Source organism: Solanum tuberosum, unplaced genomic scaffold (genome assembly GCF_000226075.1).
Source record: "Solanum tuberosum cultivar DM 1-3 516 R44 unplaced genomic scaffold, SolTub_3.0 scf00360, whole genome shotgun sequence".
In the NCBI taxonomy this organism is placed as follows: Eukaryota; Viridiplantae; Streptophyta; class Magnoliopsida; order Solanales; family Solanaceae; genus Solanum; species Solanum tuberosum.
In genome coordinates this window covers 292,263-313,938 of record NW_006239282.1, presented here as the reverse complement: position 1 = coordinate 313,938, position 21,676 = coordinate 292,263, and the positions used below count along the sequence as shown (strand labels likewise).

Here is a 21,676-nt window from a genome sequence, read left to right as displayed (position 1 = left end):
GCTTTACTCTGTCCTGCATGCTCAGTACCTTTCAAGTACTGACGCATACGTGCGCTACATTTTCTCGTGATGTAGGTTCAGGTTCTCAGCATCCAGATCACGCTTAGATCGATTCCCGATCTTCAGTTCAGCAGCATCAGTGGTGAGTCCTCATTCTTCGAGGACTAGTGACATGTTTATCTTTATCGCTTTTAGTCTTCAGTTTCAGTTTTGCTAGATCTAGTTGGGGCATGTCCCAACATTTCTAGTCAGTTTAGAGGCTTATTTCAGACATAGATAGATTCAGCTTAGTATTGAGTTAATATATTTCTTTTGTATTAAACTCTCAGATTTGATATATTCAGTTATAGTATATGGGTATTCCCCATCTTTTCAGATTTATTTATGATTTAGCTTCCGCATCAGTTTATTATCTTTAGTATGCTCATGATCATGCCAGCAGGGTTAGCTTGGGATCACTTGTGGTCCTAGGTCCCATGTCCGCGTCTTGGGGGTAGCTTGGGGCGTGACAGATCTAGAGACTGATTCCAGCAGTAATTTTTTGGTGCGTCTTGAATGAACGAAATCACAGATGCTTTGATGAGATCTCAATTCCAAGCCATACTCTAAAAGCTAGATGCCTAGTCAATCTGTTTAGTTGGAACTTTTTGTCTCCTGCTAATAGTGCTGACAGTTTTTTGGATTTTGTTAGCTCTTTGATCCTAACTTAGTACTCAGGTAAGGGAACTAACTCTCTTTCTTTGTACACTTTTGCTTTTAGCATCACCCTGATGCTCTTTAATGAAATCCTTTACTTCATCAAAAAAGGTGACAACTTATTAAAATGAGTTGGAAGCTAGCAAGTGGATTAGCAAGGGCCAAGGGCAGATCCAGAACTTGAATGAGGTGGGTCCTTAAGGCTAAAAAAGAACAGCACTGTATGCTAAACTTCCAGTATACATGGGGTTTGGGGAAGAGAAGACCACGTAGGACCATTTCTGCTTCCAGGAGCGGATTCCAACACCATTTCCTTTCGTCATACTCATTCATAGATCTCCATATGGTTGCATAATTTGATTGGTTCTCTATCCCCAATTTGAGCTCTATCTTTTAGATAATGACCACAACCCATGATCCTTCACAAATAATTTCCAAAGCCATGTTCTTAGTATGGCTCTACTAAATACCCTCAAGTTCCTAACCACTACACCTCCCTTACTAGGAATGTCAAAATTCCCAATTAATAAGATTGGTTTTTTAACCATCCCCTATCCTATAGAATATTGCTTAGAACTTTTTCCAACCGCTGTGCTAGACACCAGTACAGGTGACAAAGACATGTTGTAAGTCGGATAATCCGAGTTTGACCTATACATAATAGGAACTGGAAACAGAGATATTTTCAATGCTGGCATCAGAACAAATTTACAGTTTATGAAACCAAGGAAAAGAAAAGAAACCAAACTTTTAATCAACCAAGCTCAGTTCAAAAAGAGATGAACCTTATCAAGATATAATTCAGTTGTCCATGTTGAAATCATTGTTATTTGACATTTTTCATCCTTTGAAAGATTATCAAGCTTCCGCAGGAGAAATGTTCTCAATGCATCCTGCAAGCAAAGAGGTGTTATATCCAGGAAGAAATTTTCAACTAGTTCTTTTTTCTACTAATTCTGTTATTTGTGGCTGTTTTTCTATTCGAAGTTTCCAGATGTCAAAAATTAAAAAACTAACAAAATTAACTTTCAACAGCAGACCAAGGAATACCTCTCATTATAACATGTGCAAATGCAGCAACATAACACTAGAGATCTGTGGTAAAAGGGATGGGATATCTATGCAAAGATAGGTTCATTATCTTCCTGAAGAATAATTGCTTCATATTATGAAAATGATAGGACTACTAAGCAAGAAGACAATCACAAGAAATTAAACTTCCGTGGTTCTGAAACATTAGAATTTTTTAAAGCAATAAAAGAACTTCAATAATAACCAGCAATGAGATGGCACTGCACAGCAGTACAATAAAGTTCTAAAAACAACACTGGAATATCTATCCTACAACAACAAACAAAAGCAGCAGCATCCCTCAAGTCCTGGTGAAGACTAGGTACTAAAAATGGAAACAGACTCTAAACTGTAAAGAAAATTGGAATTCAAGAACATTTGTTTTGTCAATATGAAGAGATACTAAATTATCAAAAATTGCAGTCAGGATCTACCAAATAAACATATTTTCCAATGATGTTTAGTAATATAAATCCTCAGTATGATATATCTGGATTTCATAAGCAGAAATTTCATACAAGTAACTCAAGACTAAATACAATAACCTATAATGAATCGCCTGCAACGGACTCCAAATATGAAATATTTAAGTTATAACAAGCTTCTTAGTTTTTTACAGACTACTAAACCTTGTCTCTTAAAAATGGAACGGGAAAAGTAATATTCCTTTTTAGATATCAGTGTAGATACTCCTACAGATCTTGCCTCGAATGAGCAAGATGGATATTTTTTTCAACAGCAAGATGGATTGAACTTAGATGAATTTGACCTTTTAGCTATTTTCAATAAGTGAAATAAAAAACTTTTCTTGCATAACCATAAATCAGTGTCCTAGAATTGAAAAGGTCATACCTGTTCACCTATGCTAATGAACTTCAACGAGATCTCTTCAAAAGATAATACATAGTTAATCTGCAATATCCATTTCCTTGCATTAGAAAGGTCTCCAGTTCCAGGAATAAATATGGATTACTTAGTAAGCCTCCTATGTCAAACATAAAAGAAAACAAAAGGGACATGAATGACGAGTTGCACTTACACCTTGTATATCAATTCATCCTCAAGCAATATCTAGGCCCAAGGGACATAATTTTAATGCAGAGACGTAGTTTTTACAGGAAATATTCAAGACGGTAATCAATTTGATACTACTGAAAATGTAAGGGATTATCTGAAGCTGACCTTGCAAAGAAGATTTATCAGGTGTTTCCCTTGGGGTATGATAGATGAAAGTATTTTCATTTATCAGGAAACAAAATCTAGTGGTCTTTGTAGAATTGAGTAGACATAGACACTGATTGCTACAAAAGTTTGTAGAAATTTCCCTTTTGCTGGTCGCAATGAAATTTGAACTTAGCGAACAAGAATCGGATTTTTTTAAGGGCATTGGCTGGTTGACACGGATCAAGTTTACGAAGGTACAAAGAAATGGAAACCACAAAATGGAAGTAAAAAATAAATAAGTAGATTAAATACTTTTGCATAGAATGATGCAGCTCTGAGGAACTCCTTGGCAACAAAAGCAGCTTCAGCCTGCATAACATGAGGTCTATGATGAAAAACCAAAAGAAAATATTCAGCCTCACAAACAATAAGAGTTTCTTCTGTTTATGATTAGGGGACAGTTATAAATGAGGCGAAACATTCAAAAAAAAAAAAGAGCATCATATATCCCAGCAGAAAAGAACAAGTTCAAATCAGCCACTACCTGAACCAGATAAACTTGGTCTCTCTGCAGGGCATCACGACAACTAGCCAAAGCTGCAGCATATTCTTTTAAGTCCAAGTACACTTTCCACATATCATGACCTTCATCATTTACAGACACCTAAATTCAGATTGTCGATTCAGAAACTGAAGCAGAAATATAATGGTACTACCACATCACATAAGATTTAGGACAATGACTATTACTGCACCTGGAAAATAGAATTTTGGTCATATGCATAAAACAACCCAGCTGAGGCATCACTACATAAGCCAATAATACCTCTTGAAACTGCATCAGATGTCTGATCAAAATAAAGTTCTTCTACTATCTGTTCACTTATCCTGTTCACCACCTACAAAACGTCAACTATAGCATAACTATACAAGGTATTCAAAGGTGAAATGTCCATTATTCAGAATCAAGTGATTTGCTCAATAATTGGGAGTTCAGGTTGCCCTTGTCGTAAATTGTTGTTCACTTGTTCTTCTAACTGTCTTCTGTGATCTGTCATGTGGTAAAGGGAGAACCTCTAGCATCCACATATTTAACAATGTAGAACAAGATTAATATGGCAACAGCTTAGATTAATGCTGCAAAGCAATATTGTTATAGACTAACTTCTACCCAATAGAAAAACACACACTCAGTGGTCTTGCAGAACAAATTAACCATGAAATGTATTTTTCCTAAGATATATAAAATTAAGTGGATAATGGCAGACGAAAGAAGATACTATGACAAATGGAGTTTTTCTGTTTTGATGGAATATCAATGCCAGCACACTCACTGAAGGCTAGATGTCTAGTTAGTTCATTCAGTTGGAATTTTTCTTATTCCTGTTAATAGTCTTGACAATTTTTTGGACTTTGATAGTTCCCTGGTTCTAGCATAGGCACTCATACATTGGGGCTAATAGTGTTTTTGGTCTTCTGTTTTGGACTTAACAGACTTTTTGTCTTCTGTAATTTTGGAATCTTCCTGATGCCTTATCCATGATATTATCTTACTTCATCAAAAATAAAATGGAGTTTTTCATGTCAACTTAGGGTTGATTTACCCTATTTTATCTTTTAGAATACAAATACTGGTATCGAAAATACTAAGTGGTGTACATTACATGAACCTAAAAGTTAAAGCAAACTTAGTCATCAATATCAACACCGACAAAATAGAGGTGTGCAGTGAGAAATTTAAGTATATCATCGCTAGCCTTATTAAGTCTAAGACTTCCACATAATCATGTTTAAAGCTAAGAATTTGCATCAGCTGCCCTTTTCTGTTGAAGAAAAAGGAAATTACATCCTAGTTTCTTCATGTGCAACAAACCAATATTTGTTTAATATCATGAAATCATTAAGCTTAGTGAAAAAGCAGCTAAAATTTACATTAGAACATTATGGCTAACACATATACGATTGGTATTTGGTAGACACACTAAAGAATTTCCAAAGTGATAATAACTCAAATATGGAAGAATGTATGTATACCTCATAATTATTGCTTCCATAACATCAAACTTACATGTGCATTTTTTTGGTACGTAATTATACGATATACAACCAAACAAAAAATTTCATATAATTCCAGTCTTTGGATTGAGCATAGCAAAACCCCAAGCCATATATTGCATATAGACATAGGCATGCATGAACAATAATTCCAACTTTAGAAACTGCTACAACTAATTGATCTATTAAAAGGTTAAAAGTAGACACAGAAACAAAGTCATGGAAGTAGCACTAACACACCTTAACCTTGTTACCAATGAGAAGTAGGAAATGAAACTCGGACATAGCCAGAGAGCTAGGTTTGACACCTTCAACTCCTTCAGAGAATTTAGAGTAGTCCAGAAGAGCTTTGTTTTCCACAAAGTTTTCATCCCCATTTGGCGAACTACAGTGAGGTTTTCAACAATTGTAGAAAATTATCAACAAAAAAATAATTATGTATAGAACTCTGAAGTTCAAATAAATTTTGAGCATTAAGGCCAGAGATGAAAAAAATTGGGATTGAAACAAACCAAAGAAGTATAAAGAAATAAACAACAGGTGGTAAATCTACCTATGTAGTGCTCCAAATTTTAGGTCACCATGGTAGATACCTGCTCCAGAAAGCCATGCGAAGTGTACAGCCCTCCTTTGCTGGATAAAGTAATGCAGTTCACTGAAAGAAGAGAACCCAATAACTCCTAACATCATTTGCAAATAAACAAACACAGTATGTTTTGTATGTACTTGGAAATTAACAAGTTAGTCTGTTGAAGGAAATCGACAAGTTCAGAGGCCCCTCTCCAGATCCAGATACTATTAGATGGAGACATACTACTGATGGGGTGTTCACTGTGAACAGATTGTATAAGATGGAAATCTTGGGGCAATCTGGAGGCAGTATAGGTCCATGGTCAAAGGGGTGGGATTGTCTGGTCCCTACTAAAATCAAATGCTTCACTTGGCTGGTAGTCAGAAAAGCTTGCCTAACACATGATGCCCTTAAGAAGAGAGGAATCCAGATAGCATCGCGATGTTTTCTTTATAATGAGTATGCAGAGACAAATAGCCACTTATTTGTGCACTGCAAGGTGACTGGCCACTCATGGTCACTCTTTTATAGTCTCTGTGGTATCAAGTGGACTATGCCAGAACACACTGGAGACCTCTAGGAAAGGTGGTAGCAAGTCACAAAAGAGATGGTGGGGAGCAATCCCTGCATGTATTTGGTGGACAGTATGGAAAGAAAGGAATGGAAGGTGCTTTGAGGATAGATTTAGCTCTCTACAGAAAATTAAGGGTAACTGTACTGCCAATCTCCATTATCTGGTGTAAAGTACATAGAGGATGTTGTCCAGTTGGTAGAGCTTTTAGGATTTCGGTAATTAGTTTTTTTTTTCTGCTGTTTAGTTTTTACCATTTCACTGTTGATATCTTTTTGGAGGTTGCCAGCATAACCCTTAGTGCTGAGGAATACAATTACAAGTTCTTAAAAAAAAATTAACAATTTATATAAAATGATAGTTAGTCTATTATGGTGCAAGCTCAAAAGTGTCTTCACAGACGATGAAAGTTGTGACAACAATATAAAATGATGAAAAAGGAACATCACTTGCTGTGAACTGGAGTGAGGGTAGGTGGAACACAGGAGGGTGTATTTGTCAGTCAGTGCACATGCCACAATAAAGAACCAAGCTCTTGACATATGTCTGATCAATCAAATTTTACGCATCAAAAATGACGTTTGATTTTAAGTTTGAGTTAATAAGTTACAAGTACTGGGATGCAAATTTAGAAGGAAAATTGGATAAAGGAAAGTGTGACAAGTTGTTCCTCAAGCAATCATGTGGAAAATATAGAGACACAAATAGGAGGGTTTTTTAAGGGACGGAAAATTCATTTGAGCATATTGAAGAAATATTTCTGTTTGATTTTGTTTATGCACATTATAAAGCATCTTTGACATTTCGGTTAATACTGATGACTTAGGGTGTGTTTGGTATGAAGGAAAATGTTTTCCATGGAAAATGTTTTCATAGAAAATATTTTCTTGAAAAATAAGTTGGTTTCTAACTTATTTTCTCATGTTTGGTTGGTGAGCGGAAAATATTTTCTAGTGTATGATTGGTGAATCAAAAATATTTTTTCAGAAAATATCTTTTATTTTTTGCTAGAGACTAGAAAGTACTTTTTTAGGAAAATAGTTTCTAACCTGAAAATTAACCCCGATAATCGATCCAGCACCTGACCCCTACTCCCCACACGGAACCCACATTTGAACTGGAACACAACCCTAACCATGCATTGAATCAAGACACAATCCCAAGACCCAACCCAGGACCTAACCCCACTAGAGACCCGACATTCGAACTAGAATATGATCCCAAAATCCAAACTTGAACTTGACTCAAGATCCAACCTCGACCCGAAACCCAACCCCGACTCTTGTCCTCAACATCCGACTCAAGATCCAACTTTTGACATAGAATCCGACCCCGACCTCCAACCCCAACACGAGACCCAACCCTGACTCTGATACCCAACCTAAGTTCCGACCACAACCAAAGATTCGAGATCCGAACACGACCCCGAGACTCGAGCTCGACACTTGACCCTAAACCTTGACCCTGACCCCGAGACCCAACCCTAACCTCGAGACCTGAGCCCGACACCCGACCCGAGACCCAACCCCGACCTAATACACAACCTCTACCCTGATTTGAGACCTAACACGACCCCGACACTCGACCTGACCCTAACCACAACTCCCAATGCGAGACCCAACCTCGAGGTTCGACCCCGACATCAACACTTGACTTGAGAGCCGACCCCGACACCTAACCTAAGACCCCACCCCAACTCTTGATCCCAAATTTCAACTTGGTCTACTTTGAATCGGAATCTGAACCCAACCCCGACCCTAACTCCCGACTGAGGTCTCGACTTCCAAATCATAACCCAACTCCAACCCGAGACCTAACCCCAACTCTCGACCCAGTTCCTGACATCCGACCTCGACTATCGATTTAGGACTCAAATCCGACACCTGACATGAGACAAACTCGACTCCTAACCCAAAACCGACTTTGACACATAACATGATACCTAACATCAACTCTCAACCCAAAACCCTACTCTAACACCCAACTCGAAATCCCATACCAACAATTGATTAGGGACCCGAACCTGACACTTAACCCTAAATTCGACCTCTAATTCTAACTCGAGATCTGACCCCGACTAAATCCAAAACTTGGGGGTTGGGTCTCGGATCGAGGTTGAGAGTCAGGTCTTGAATTGATAATATCTCGGATTAGTATTAAGAATCGGTACTCGAGATTTAAGTTAGGATGGAAAGTTGAGGTGTGAGGTTCAAAATGATTTTGGAAAATGTTTTCCTTACTTTTTAAAGAGAAGTCATTTTCCTTAAATTTGAGAAAAATAAGTTGATTTGGAAAACACTTTCCAAAGTATTTAAGTCAACCAAACATGAGAAATTGAAAAACATTTTCCTTCGTACCAAACACACCCTTAGTGTTGTTTGTGGAGAACCAAGTCTTTCCGTAAGATTCTCTACAAGGGTATATGTCTTGTATGCAAAGTTTTCTCACACATTTCAACAAATTACTAACCTTGTCAAACAAAAATACAGTTATAAGTACTAGTACCTCCAAAGATGTGTGTTTAGATGCATTTAGATGTAAATAACAGAACAGACATAGATCATAGATCTCGCAGGAGATGTAAAGCATACTTGCATCTATATATACAGTTGTGTTGTTTGATGAATTTTTTGTTAGTCATACACCTTACTACTTTGAAAGGGAGCCTTGGGGTGACGGGTAAAGTTGTTTTCATGTGACCAGAAGGTCATGGATTTGAGCTGTGGAAACAACCTCTTGCAGAAATGCATGGTAAGGTTGCATACAATACACCCTTGTGGTCCGGCCCTTCCCGGGACCCCATGAATAGCGGGAGCTTAGTGCAGTGAGCTGCCTTTTTTCTCTATGCACTTACTACTTACACAAGGATTAAAAAAGGACTTAAAAAGACTTTTATATGATAATAGTTGAATTCATATTTTTGTGGTCAACAAAAGTGGCACATTAAGAGGAGAAGTTATCAGGGAGTAGCATGATTTTATACCTAACTTTCAATCATTAATTTCCCGCGCTGGAGTAATTGGAGGACTCTTTCGAGTTCCTACCCATTGCAATTCCTTCTAACTAACATATTCTAGGGCTGATCAGACTTATTTGCAACAACTAGCACAGGGATTGATGGCTGAGGGAAAGAGAACTAGAAAAGAGTCATTTTCGAGTATCCCTTTTTCTATGTGTTGGTGTTCTATATGACCGACATAAGACTCGACTTGTTAGATATTACGAAGGTTCAGTGAGCACCATGCCGAATCTCTCTACCATTTTCTTCTCTTCCACTTTGGCCAATATGAGTTCACCTGGTACTAGCAGCTTTATCGGGGACTGTTAGGCCTAAGTGATTTACTTCCGCTTATTTAATTTGGATCGATGAATACCGTGGTTCACCCGGCTTGGGATAGTCGGATGCCATCACAACCAAGGGGATTTGGGTCGTGACAGGGATTCCCTTGTCTAAATCAACGTTTGGAAGGAAGAACACCCTTTGGGAATTCTATTACTATTAATGGGTAGCTCCGTGATTTCTATGGGCACAGGTATCACAGGTAATTCAGTCTTATGGTTCGAACCATTCACCGAATTGGAAAATCTGACAGTAGATATGCAAAAGTTGTCCAACAGCTCCAAACTTGTGTGCCCAAAATTGTAGATATTCAAATACTTGGGTTAGCCTTTGAGCATTTTCATTTTCTTTACACTCATGTGTATCCTACTAACAAATATTTGTTTTCTTTCAACTCATTCAAACCAATAGTTATTTTCAGTTAGGATCATTCTGACTTCGAAAGATTTGTGACCTATGATGAAAAGCAGCTTCCTCACCATATTTGCAATTTCTAGGATATCAAGAATGATCCAGAAAAGATCACAAAGGAAAGAGGTGAAAGGATAACAAGTAAAAGAGAGGATGAGTGAGATGGAAAGAAAGATTTTCCATAGTCAGGGGGGCAAAGATAAGGCAGACCTTCTGTTTCTACAAAATAGTTTGGGAGTTACAAGCTCTATTGTAACTTTGACATGTTAGACCAATACCTACATTATTGTATATTGATGTTCAAATTAATAATTTTAATTGATATTTGATTATTATAGTATTCAAGAGAGCTCACTGGAGGACACAAATGAACGCAAATTCGAATGATCAGTTTGCAATGGTTCTGTTGACCAGAATGAGAAGAAACATGGGTGGTGAGATTTGGGAGAAGTTAACTCCTATAATAGTTAGTTCCTCCTTGGGAAGCTGCTGGAATATGCTCACGCTTGAGTCCCCCCTGAATCTCTCTTCTGAGAGGAGGCGAGTATGAGCGTGTGGGAGGTCTAACAGGAAGCAAGCTTCTCAGTTTATCTCCTACCAATGTATTTATCATGTTCATTATCAAGCTTTCTCTAATTTTTGCAGGAGATTATTCCATTGAAGATAACCTAGAGAAAAGAAAGTCTTTCTCTCTCTCTTCCAAAGGCTAGTTTCCCTTCAATATGCTAACTATATTAATTTGTTCAGGTGGTGAAGGTTATCAGGACATTATCTGGTTATGAGTTATACTAGCTGTAATTTCAAAATCATTGTTAAAGAGATTTTGGATTTGTCAGAGTGGGACATTACACCAAAAATGAATTACATTAGCTATACTTTCAGGATAGTGGATCAAACACAGCATATGAATGTTTCTGCCACAGTAACACATCCTGCAGTAATGAGATGATGGAGCTTTGCGACACATGGGAGTCTGAAATTGTTTCTTTTTTTAATAATGGCAATTGTGTATTCACACCAGAAAGCCCATCAAGTAAAAGCTGATTGGGTGGAATTTACAACCCCAAAGGGCATCATCAAGATTAAAGTCTAGATAGGAGGCTTTACAATTATCCAATGAAATCAACTAACTATCTATTTCCCCTACTACTACCTCCGTCCACTTTTAATTATCATGTTGCGCTTTTCGAAAGTCAATTTGACTAATTTTCAAAGTTAAATTAGATTACATTAATTCAATGTTTAAACAAAAAAAATTAGATATTCAAAAACTATACAAATAGTACTATAAATTACAACTTTTTTCATATCAATATGATGAAAAAATACATTGTAAATTGTTAGTTAAAGTTCTTATAGTTTGACTCTAAAAAAAGAAATCATGATAATTAAAAATGGGCGGAGGGAGTATATCATGTTTACACCAAAAATACAAAAGACTTATACTCTTCATCTTGATCTTCTGGAAACAGCTAGCTTTTTTTTGATAAAGACAGCTAGCTTTTCCATCATGACATCTTTCGTTTCTCTCTTTCCATAATGTCCACCAAACACATGCTGGGATACTTCTCCACCAATCTTCTTATGATCCCCTTCTTCCAACTCCTTCCCAGCTTGAGTTCCTGGGCATTACCCAACTTATCCCAAGTATACAGAAGAACATGTTCCACAGATTTACAGTTGTTTTGCAATGAATGAATAAGTGACTATTTATCTCTGCCTATTGCTTACACATAAAACACCTTGAGCAAATCTGAATACCTCTTCTCTGTAGTACTTTGTGTGTTAAACAGGCTCTCCTGACCACCAACCAGCTGAAGCATGAGATTGTGTGTGGTATTTTTACCTTCCAAATCAGTTTCCAGGGCCATTTTGTTGTCATTGTCTGGCTGAAATTAAATCTCCAGTAACATGATTTCACAGTAAAAGACCCCTTGCTATGCAGTTTCATCGGCAAATCATAACCTACAATTACTCCCGGGTAAGCATTTAGAATCTGCAGCAAATCAGCTACTCTATTTATTTCCCAATCATTCATGGCCCTCCTGAAAATCAAGTTCCACCCTTGAGGACTCCATACTTGTGCCACCTTATCCATCTGTTACAAGCTCAAGATGTATAGATCTGGAAAAGTAGTCCTCAGATCCTCTTCCCCAATCCACAGTTCATTCCAAAAACTTGTCTTCTCCCCATCCTTAATTCTGTACTTCAGGTTGTTATTGAAAGAGGACCACAATCTTCCAAGTGTTTTCTACACAGAGCATCCAAAAGCGTCAGTCACCTCCACAGTAGTCCAACTATTCTGAAGCCCATATTTTTGTGAAATGAATCTCCTCCATAGTGCCATATCTTCACAACAAAATCTCCATAACCATTTCTTCAGTAGACTTTCAATCTGTGCACCTAGCTTCTTTATGCCCAGCCCACCCTGTTTTTTGCTAAGGGTCACCATATCATGGGAGTCTGAAATTGTTATTCATTTTTCATGTAGTTAATGAAAATAATTCCTGATAATTTTTGCTCCCTAAATTTATTCATTTATATTATGTCTATGGCAGGTCCCTCCGGTGGCGACCGATTCGTCACTTACCCCAAGCGCTTGGAAGTGTTTATTATCTTTCTTCAAATATATTTTCTACTGCGATGTTGAATTATGTGGCTCTAGGTCATCTAAAAATTTAAGTAAAAGACTGACTTCCTTCCAATTGTTTTGACAATCTCATTAATAAGGAACTTGCCTGTTAGGTATTTCACCAGGAAGCTCCATGAAATGAACTGTGCGGTCCACATAGCTTGCAAAAATCGCCTACGCAAACCAAAATGAATCAATTCAATGAAATGTATTGATCATCAGATCATGATATGTCAATGAACTAGCAAAACTTTATTACAATAATAACAGGTATTAATATCCAACAAACCGAATCTCAATGGAGAGTTAAGGCACAAAGGGTTTGGAGAATTTTAATAATTTTTTAATTCATGGGCAGGTCTATATAGGTGCTGATGGAGATAATTAAGTAGAGAATGAAAGATGCCAAGCAAAGATATTACAGCACATAAAATCTACAGGAACAGCTGCCAAAGGAATAGATCAACAGCTTTGTACAACTTGATCCAGCAGAGCTGTTGGGAACAAAAAGTATTGGAAAGAAACTCAACAAGCTGAGAAGGGTCTTCCTCTGGCAAGGAAATAAAGAGAAGCAAGGATACAACCTGGTTAAATGGGAAGAGGTGACAATGAGCAAAGCACAAGGAGGTCTGGGCATTAAGAAATTGAGTACTCAGAACACCAGCCTGCTGCAAAAATGGTTGTGGAGATTCTGTTGTGAAGATATGGCATTATGGAGGAGGTTTATTGCAGAGAAATATGACCTACAAAGCAACTGGATAACTGAAGAGGTGAATGGCACTTTTGGGTGCTCTGTATGGAAAACCATCAGGAGAATGTGGCCTGATTTCAGTGCAAAGGTGACCTTCAGAGTGGGGAATGGTTTGAAGACCAGTTTCTGGAACGAGACCTGGTTAGGTGACGTAAATCTGAGGATACTTTTTCCCGATCTGTACATTATCAGTCTACAGCAGAATGACACTATAGCGCAAATGTGGACCCCTCAAGGTTGGGACCTTATGTTCAGAAGGGCTCTAAATGATTGGGAGGTTGGAAGAGTAGCAGACCTACTGCATGCTTTAAACTTGTTTCCAGGCACTGTCACAGAGCCGGACAAACCAGTTTGGAGACTGCATAGCAGAGGGGTTTTTACAGTTAAATCATGCTATTGGGAGAGGAATACCAATCATCTCCTGACAACAGTTTGGCCTTGGAAATTAATCTGGAAAATTAAGGTTCCTTTAAAAGTTGCATGTTTCACTTGGTTGGTAATTAGAAGAGCTTGTCTCACCCATGAAGTGCTACAAAGAAGAGGTATACAGATCTGTTCAAAGTGCTACATGTGCGGACAGAAGGCTGAAGTAAATGGTCATTTGTTTTTGCATTGCAAGATAGCTACAGATCTGTGGAACATGTTCGTTTGTATACTCAGGGTTAACTGGACAATGCCCAGAACCACTTTTGAGGTCCTAACACACTGGCAAGGAATCGGAAAGAGAGGATCAAAAGAAGATTGGTGGAAAAATATCCCTGCTTGCATATGGTGGACACTATGGAAGGAAAGGAATGGGAGATGTTTTGAAGGAAAGGTTAGCAGCCTAGAGGAGATCAAGATGAAATGCCTTAGTCTTTTGTATTTTTGGTGTAAGCAAAATTTAGTGGGGGAAGTAGATAGCCTTGTGGAGTTTAAAAGCCAATTGTAAAGTTAGTTTTGTCTTTTTGGATTTGAGTATGATGGCACCCCCTGGGGGTTTGTAAATCCCACCTCATCGATTTTGATGAGGTCTTTTGTGTGAATACAAAGTTACCTATTTCAAAAAAAAAAAACAAAAAAAAATGAAGTCCTACACTCTGTTCAAAACCTCTTCAACAATACACAAGATTCTGTGTACTTAGTTAATAAGGAAAAGAAAGACCACAAGAAAGTAAGTGTACCAAGTTGAAATGTTCAACGAAGTAAAAAGAAGTCAAGGCAGCAGGATTAGCAAAGTGTACCAAGACGTGCCCAACAATTTCAAGTTTCCAAACTAAAGAAGCACAGTTTGTCAATATGAAAAGCTAAAAGTTCTTGATATAGATTTCAAAGATGATTCCATACCAGTCAAAACTCAAATCACACATATAAAGATATTCAACAAAATAACAATGAAAATTGCACGAAGGAAAACATAGAAAAACTCGGAACTTAATTAAGAAAAAAGCTATTTAGTATTTGGCAGCACCACGTGCTAGTAAACTAAAGATGAAAGTCAAATCAGAAAAGCCTAATAATCGATAAGAAAAAGAACGAAGATGTTGAGGGGAAGTAGTCAGTCAAACAGCAGAAATGATTACTACTAAATAAAAACTTACATCAAGTGATCCAATCCCTGTGAAAGAGTAAAGTCGAGTAGGTGTAACAGCCATCACATAAAATCTGGTACCATTGTGCACACTTGCTGTTTCCATCTACAAGAAGACGAAAGAAAGGAAGGCTTTCATTAACATCATCTCGGTATGAAATGAAATGAGCTACTTGATTAAATTGAGAAGTGAGCGAAAAGGAAACAGGTAAGTCACTTGGGTGCTTTCTCCTTTTAGGGGAAAGAAGTTAAAAGAAGGAAAATAAGGAAGCAAGAAACCAGAAAGCACTGAACCTGCAAACCAGTGAATGCCTCAGGTAGTTCTTTAAGTTCAAATAGTAACTTAATGTACTTCTCCATTTTATCCTTTACATCTACAGCCATCTCGTAAAGTTGACCATTGTCCGTACCCAAAATGATTTCTCTAGTTGAAGCTGAAACCATTATTCACATTTAAAATGAAGAAAAAGAAAGCATAACTATTCTGAGTGTCCTTAATTAGGAAACACTGACCTACCTTCTGTTATATGTAGTCTGTTCCAGGCGACAGCATTGACAACAAGACCTTTTAGTTTGCTCAAAATACGAGGCTTTGTCCATTTAGCATGAGTATAATATGTATCGGCACCACTACTACCAATAACAGTGGCAATACAGTGGCTCCCTCCAGGGTCAACAAAAACCTTATGAATTGATTGTTCCCCAGGCCTGCCAACAGAGAGATCTATATCTGCAAAAATAATACAATACAATTACCCTATTTCCCTAATAATCTGACACAAGTAGTGTAAAATAAGTGCCACCAAGATATGCTTCGTTATGTAGAGGTCTAAAACTTAATCACAGTCAACACTGCCAATACAATTAACCTATTTCCCTTATAGATCTGACACAAGTAGTGTAACATAAGTGTCGCCAAGATATGTTTCGTTATGTAGAGGTCCAAAACTTAATCACAGTCAACACTGGATTCAAGAAAGCATTCCCCAGAGGTCTCATAGCACAACATTTATAAATTTCAATTGAAGCTCTTTTTAAGTTGTGTCATAAACAAATAACCTCGAGAAAAGGAAAGTTGCATTTCTCTCCGAACAAAAGAAAAGTAGAACCAAGTTCACAGTATGCAATGCATCCCAATGATCTTTCTTAGTTCAAGGAGAAGTTCACAAAAAGAAAGATCATATTTGCCAAAGGAATAAAAGATTAAGACGCAATAACACACAAGATGTGTTAATTACAACAAAGCATGATAGGAATACTTTAACCCATACCATCCAAAACCTTGATTATACACTTCAAAGAGTTATTGCCTATTTTCACTTCATCTTTTTTTCTTGGGCACAAAGGTAGTGTATGGGCCATATTGTGTGCCCCTTGACTATTTTACCAGGTCCTGGCTACCATCCACCAACACAAGTACTGGGTGACTATGTCCATTAACACTTTAGATAGATGGGGGGAAATCACGTAGTGTTTTCCCCAGCACTACAGGTTCGAACCCTTGTTTCTCATGGTTATTTTTTTTTTTAGTAAGGCCTTGTTTCTCATGATTTGCATCCCACTTTCTTGATCATTAGGTCACATCAGTAGGTCTCAAATGTTCGTTCTGCCTAACGCCGCAATCATATTCTAATCACTCTCCATTCCAGAAAAAATGCAGCAAAGCTACTTGTTGAACTTTCTTGCATCAACTCTTGCCAGATGCAAAGGGCTAAAAAAGTGATTTCTTCCTCCTTTTTTTCCTGATAGGTTTAAATTGTGAATTCTCCCTTAAACCCAACAACCTAACACAAGCACATGTTCCACAAAAGGAAGGAGGATAAAGTTGTATAAGAAAATAGCAAAAGGTCTGTGTTGCCAAAAGCAACGTAAAACCAAATAAGCATCAAATCTGCAAGGAAGAACTTAGTATACTCTTTATTTGAAGTCACTATCATTAAGTGTTCTAAGAAAAATTTAAGGCTTTCACGTTTATAAGACCTTCATACATGGTCAATCTTTTCTGTCACAAAATCTAACTAGTAGTTGTTTTGAAAAAACGTAGGAGCTAAAAGGGAAAGTCAGAAGGTCTCCCCAGCCTATAAAATTATAGGAAGAGAAGAACACCATCTCTCTATATATCTCTCCCCCTGCCTATGTAAAATTATAGTTCATTATGAACACCATCAGAAGACATCGACCATCACCCCAGCCAACATCAAGCTCTGTGACAATCATCTGCCTCATAAACTTCAACTTCAAAATTTGTTTGTGAGAAATGCTTCAACACTTTCATAATGTAAAAAAGAAGAAAAAAAGTAGAACTAAAAGACATAAAACGAGAGCCATGAAATTGAATGAAAAATGACAAAAAGACCATCACAGCTAATTCTGAAAGTGGTAGAAAATGAGCTTTGACACCATCAGCATCCAAATGTGAGCACCAAAGTTTGAATGTGATATACTGAGGAGGCATTATTTGTGTGAGAATCATTCAACTACATTAGCATTCTCTCAAAACCAATTCCATGCATTTTCTTTATCAGGAAAAGTATAAATAAATGCACCCCCCCTCCCTCCCCCCCACACACGCAACTCCAAGCATGTTCATCACATTTTAATATTTCATTGGGTTTTATTCTATGACTGCTATTTGAACTCCTTAATAAGACAACAATATTGGATGTTACCAGTCTACCCTGTTCCAGCCAATCAAGTATAGCATAAGAAATATTATACTAAACCTCTATCCAGAAAAAGAGACAAAGAAAGAAACATTATGCTAAAGACATAAAAGTGTCAGGGATATGAGACTTTAAGCTCAAAAAGGAATTAAAAGACCAATTACAGATACGCACGTCACGTATCTTTAAGATACAAGGTAAGAGCATGGTGTCTTTATTACAAATATCCGTTAGAATTGAGTTTTTATGCAGACGTACCATAAGAATCACCCACTCCAAAGTCATGTCTGATCACCCAGCCTTTATTGGTTCCAAGAACGATGACATCATTGCCAGTCGCCATGCATGTAATGGCTCCACGGTCTTTTGTGGCATATCTTTCAAGAAGATCTACAGAGAAAACGTGATGTCTTCCTTCCATTCTAAAAATGAGATGACATAAGCAAACCAAACAAAAGTTCAGTCAGGCCAAAGTATTCCCAATCTTCAGTTAAGAAAACTTCTCAAAACACTTAAGCCATCAAAACAAGTAATATCAAGGCATCCAAGGGTGTGACCTAGGAGTTAATGAAGTGGTTGAGAGCTATAAGGTCTCAAGTTTGAATCCCAATGGAGACAAAAAAACACTAAGTGATTCTTTCCGTCTACCTAGCCTTAGAGGACAGAGTTACTTGGTACATGTTGATGTTGGAGGTGATAGATATCCTGTGGAATTAGTCAAGGTGCGTGAAAACTAGCCGGATACCACGGTCATCAAAAAAATAAAAAAACAAGGAATATCAATATGATAAATCAACAACTCCATTGGACATGCAAAAGACCGGGTTTTGCAATTTGAAACGAATGGGAGGGAGCTATAGCCGCATGACTATTGCAAAGAGTAAACTCTACGGGGTCGTTTGGTTGGGAACAGTTATCCAGGATTAGTTATCCTGGGTACTAATCCTGGGGTTAGCTATCTTGGAATAACTTATCCCACCATGTATATGGGATATCTTATCCCATCACTATGATATAAATGGTGGGATAAGTTATCCCAAACATGGCAACCAAACAAGATACAAAATTTTATCCCATCACTATTTATTTTTATTCCACACACCAAACGACCCCTACATGTTTGGAGTATGGTTTATTAAGTATAACTGCAGTCTCTTGCTTGTCCGATCAGACTTTAGTAGTCTTCATTCACGACTTTATGTCTAAAGGTGCAAAAATGCTTAGAGCAAGATTGTGGGAGTCTGACACCAATAACCTAACTTAATGGGTGTGTTGGGACATTGATTCATTGTTAATTTTTATTTTTTATTTTTTATTTTTCTTTTTGCACATTTTAGAACTACTCTACCTGTTTTAAAATGTTTTTCCTTGAGCCGAGGGTCTACTTCAGTCTCTCAAGGTAGAGGTATGTAGTTGTTGTTGTTGCGTATTTAGAACTACATATAAAGTATTATAAATCATAATCTTTGCAATTGTAAATATTTAGAATATCTTTGAGGAAATCATAGTCAAAGAAGAAAATACTATTTGACACCTGAAATAATAATCCTAACAAACAAAATAGGACAGGATCATGAACAATAAGCCTGTTTAGCTCTGGAATTACTCACTTTTCAATTGATGCAAAATGTAAATCCATACACTAATTAAATTCATCGATCATCCCATAAATTACTTTTATCAACAATTTGTATTATATAACTCCTAAAAGACTGGAAGTCCTAACATCAATTTAATGAAAAGGAAAATAGTTTACAAATAGGGAACTTACAAGTCAATTTCACCGGAAAAGATGAAATTTGCTGCAAATAGAGATGAAGAAGATAAATTTGCTGGAAGTATCGATACGAAATTGGGCTAAATGCGAGTCAAGTTCGGGTGAAATACCATTTTTAACCCTGTTAGGCAAAATTAAAGGCCATATCCGTTCGTGGAACTGCTTGTTGGTGGAAGTTTTAGGTGGTGGAAAAGGAAGAAAGGAGGGATAGTTCCCAGTGGAGGAGATGAACGGCAATGGAGATGAACCGATGGACAAGACGGATGGTGATAGCGGTAATTTCGATTAAGAAATAACCATGGCGTTAATGATAGGTTGACATTTGAATTCGACGCTCTAAAATTGGCAGGTCGTCCTTCAATATTGCATCGTCCACTAGACCACTACCCTTTCCACCTCTACCTCGTTTGAATCGGGTCATTTTCTAAAACATCACAGAAAAAATTGTAACCACATTTACCTCGTCAAGCAACTACGCACATATATAAACGAAAGACAATACTAAAAGGAAAGAAAAGGCAAAGATGATCTAAATACTACTAGTCCTATTTATTAGATAAACATACAAACTAATTCTCTTAGGGGGAATCTCTCAAAGTCACAGTATATATGTGAAAATCGTGGTTGCAGTACCTCCTCAACAACCTTTTCTCATAGACTTTTAGACAAATAAGGTTGAACAAATCTCATCTAAGGAAAATTAGTATGACTACTGCTAGTCTACCAAAAAGGGTGACTAAGAAAATGCCCTGAATGTTGCAGTAATGCACAAATGAAGATTAAAAAAAAATTACCTAAAGAAACAATCTTTTTCCTTAAATCATGGCATAAACATTCTGGAAATTTCAGTATACAAAAAAGAGTTTCACAAATTTATATATCAGAAGAAAAAGCTAAGTTACAACAAACCGAAACAAAACAAGAATGGACCTTTGTTTATTCCATTTCTTCGGGTCATTTTTGCTTTTCTCATTCAAGGGAGAAATGGAACCAAGTTTATCAAGCATAAAGCAGTTTAAAGCAACTTTAATAGTTAAATATCTAAAAAGATTATCCAAAAATAAAACGAACACATAGCCGATTAGCAACAGATAAACCTAAAAATGTTAAGAATTTCAAAAGTAAAAATGTATTCCAAGCATCTTATATGTGTTGAAATAATACTACCCAAAAAAAACCCAGCAAGAATCGACCCATCACAAAGGAAAAACTAGACTAGGAGACTATAGATTTCACTTTAATATGTCTCAAACAAACAAAATCGTCAACATGTCAAATGGGAGAGTGATTACCTTCAATAGAAACTGAGTGATTTCCTGTGAAATCAAAAAATTAGGGTTTGGGCTCAATGCAGAGAGGAAAAACCTTTGAGACGATGAATTTTAGGCAAAATCCTGGGCAAATGAAGAATCAGGCAAGAGATTTTGGGCAAATACTTCACTTAATTCTCTCTATCCTCCGTTTTTAGTGACAAATTTGAAGAACTTCTATTTATACTAGATACACGACTGCCTAATATATATTACTAATTTTTTTGTCTCAACGTGATATCATGAAATTTGAGAATTTATCAAAAAATTTATATGATTTTAAAAATATTTTAAGTTGTTAATTATTGTAATTTATAGTACTTTTTTTTACATAATTTTAAAATAATAGTATGTATTATTCTCTTTGTTTTAATTTATGTGGCATATATAGAATTTCAAAAATTAAGTTTTTTTTGTCTTTTAAATATAGTATTAAATTATTAATTATTGTAATTTATAATACCTTTTTAATGTAATTTTCAAATAATATATATTACTTTTCATGTCCAAAGTTATGTGACATTGATAGAATTTTTTGGAGTCAAGTGATTTTTTTATATATATTTTAATTTTTTTAAAATTATTAATTATTGTGATCCATAATACTTTTTACGTCAATTTCAAATAATATATATTTATCATCTAACCAATTTTATGTGGTACCAATAGATGTCAAGAGTCAATCGAATTTTTTTAACATAACTTTTAAATATTTATGTTGTTAATTATTGTGATTTATAGTATTATTTATATTATTCTTAAATCTATAACCAACAAAAAGAAAAAGAGAAATAAATTTAATACAAAGAAAAGGGAAAATGCATAAGTACCCCCAGCCTATGCCCAAAATCCCTGAGACACACCTAACCTTTACTAAGGTCCTATTACCCCCGAACTTATTTTTTAATTAATTTTTTACCACTTTTCGGCTTACGTGGCAATATAAACCAAATAGGTTGAAAGTTTTGTTCAACACGCGTCGGGCCCCACTTTTTCAACTTTCTAAAAAGTAGCTTTTACACTTCCCAAAATTTCAAAAAGTTATCCTATTATTTATAATCTACTTTGTTAATATATTTTTAGTTAGTTTATAG

General features: G+C 36.5%; 1 protein-coding gene across 2 annotated transcripts in view; it reads right to left on the bottom strand.

Moving 5' to 3' along the window:
- Positions 1 to 20,770, bottom strand: part of LOC102579913 (vacuolar protein sorting-associated protein 18 homolog) — a 68,217-nt gene extending 47,447 nt beyond the window's left edge. The window contains exons 1-14 of one of the 2 annotated variants that reach the window (XM_015315330.1): positions 19,383 to 19,557; positions 19,267 to 19,297; positions 17,754 to 17,917; positions 15,350 to 15,562; positions 15,127 to 15,266; positions 14,843 to 14,938; positions 12,618 to 12,685; positions 5,540 to 5,641; positions 5,227 to 5,371; positions 3,687 to 3,830; positions 3,476 to 3,595; positions 3,244 to 3,300; positions 2,620 to 2,679; positions 1,482 to 1,589 (exon numbers count right to left, since the gene is read on the bottom strand). In XM_015315330.1, coding sequence (XP_015170816.1) covers positions 1,482 to 1,589; positions 2,620 to 2,679; positions 3,244 to 3,300; positions 3,476 to 3,595; positions 3,687 to 3,830; positions 5,227 to 5,371; positions 5,540 to 5,641; positions 12,618 to 12,685; positions 14,843 to 14,938; positions 15,127 to 15,266; positions 15,350 to 15,562; positions 17,754 to 17,916 — 1,416 coding nt within the window. In that variant the 5' untranslated portion in view covers position 17,917; positions 19,267 to 19,297; positions 19,383 to 19,557. Of the gene's footprint in view, positions 1 to 1,481; positions 1,590 to 2,619; positions 2,680 to 3,243; positions 3,301 to 3,475; positions 3,596 to 3,686; positions 3,831 to 5,226; positions 5,372 to 5,539; positions 5,642 to 12,617; positions 12,686 to 14,842; positions 14,939 to 15,126; positions 15,267 to 15,349; positions 15,563 to 17,753; positions 17,918 to 19,266; positions 19,298 to 19,382; positions 19,558 to 20,564 lie in introns of those variants that run through there. The other variant, XM_006361493.2, reaches the window with a different exon arrangement.
- Positions 20,771 to 21,676: the final 906 nt, after the last annotated feature.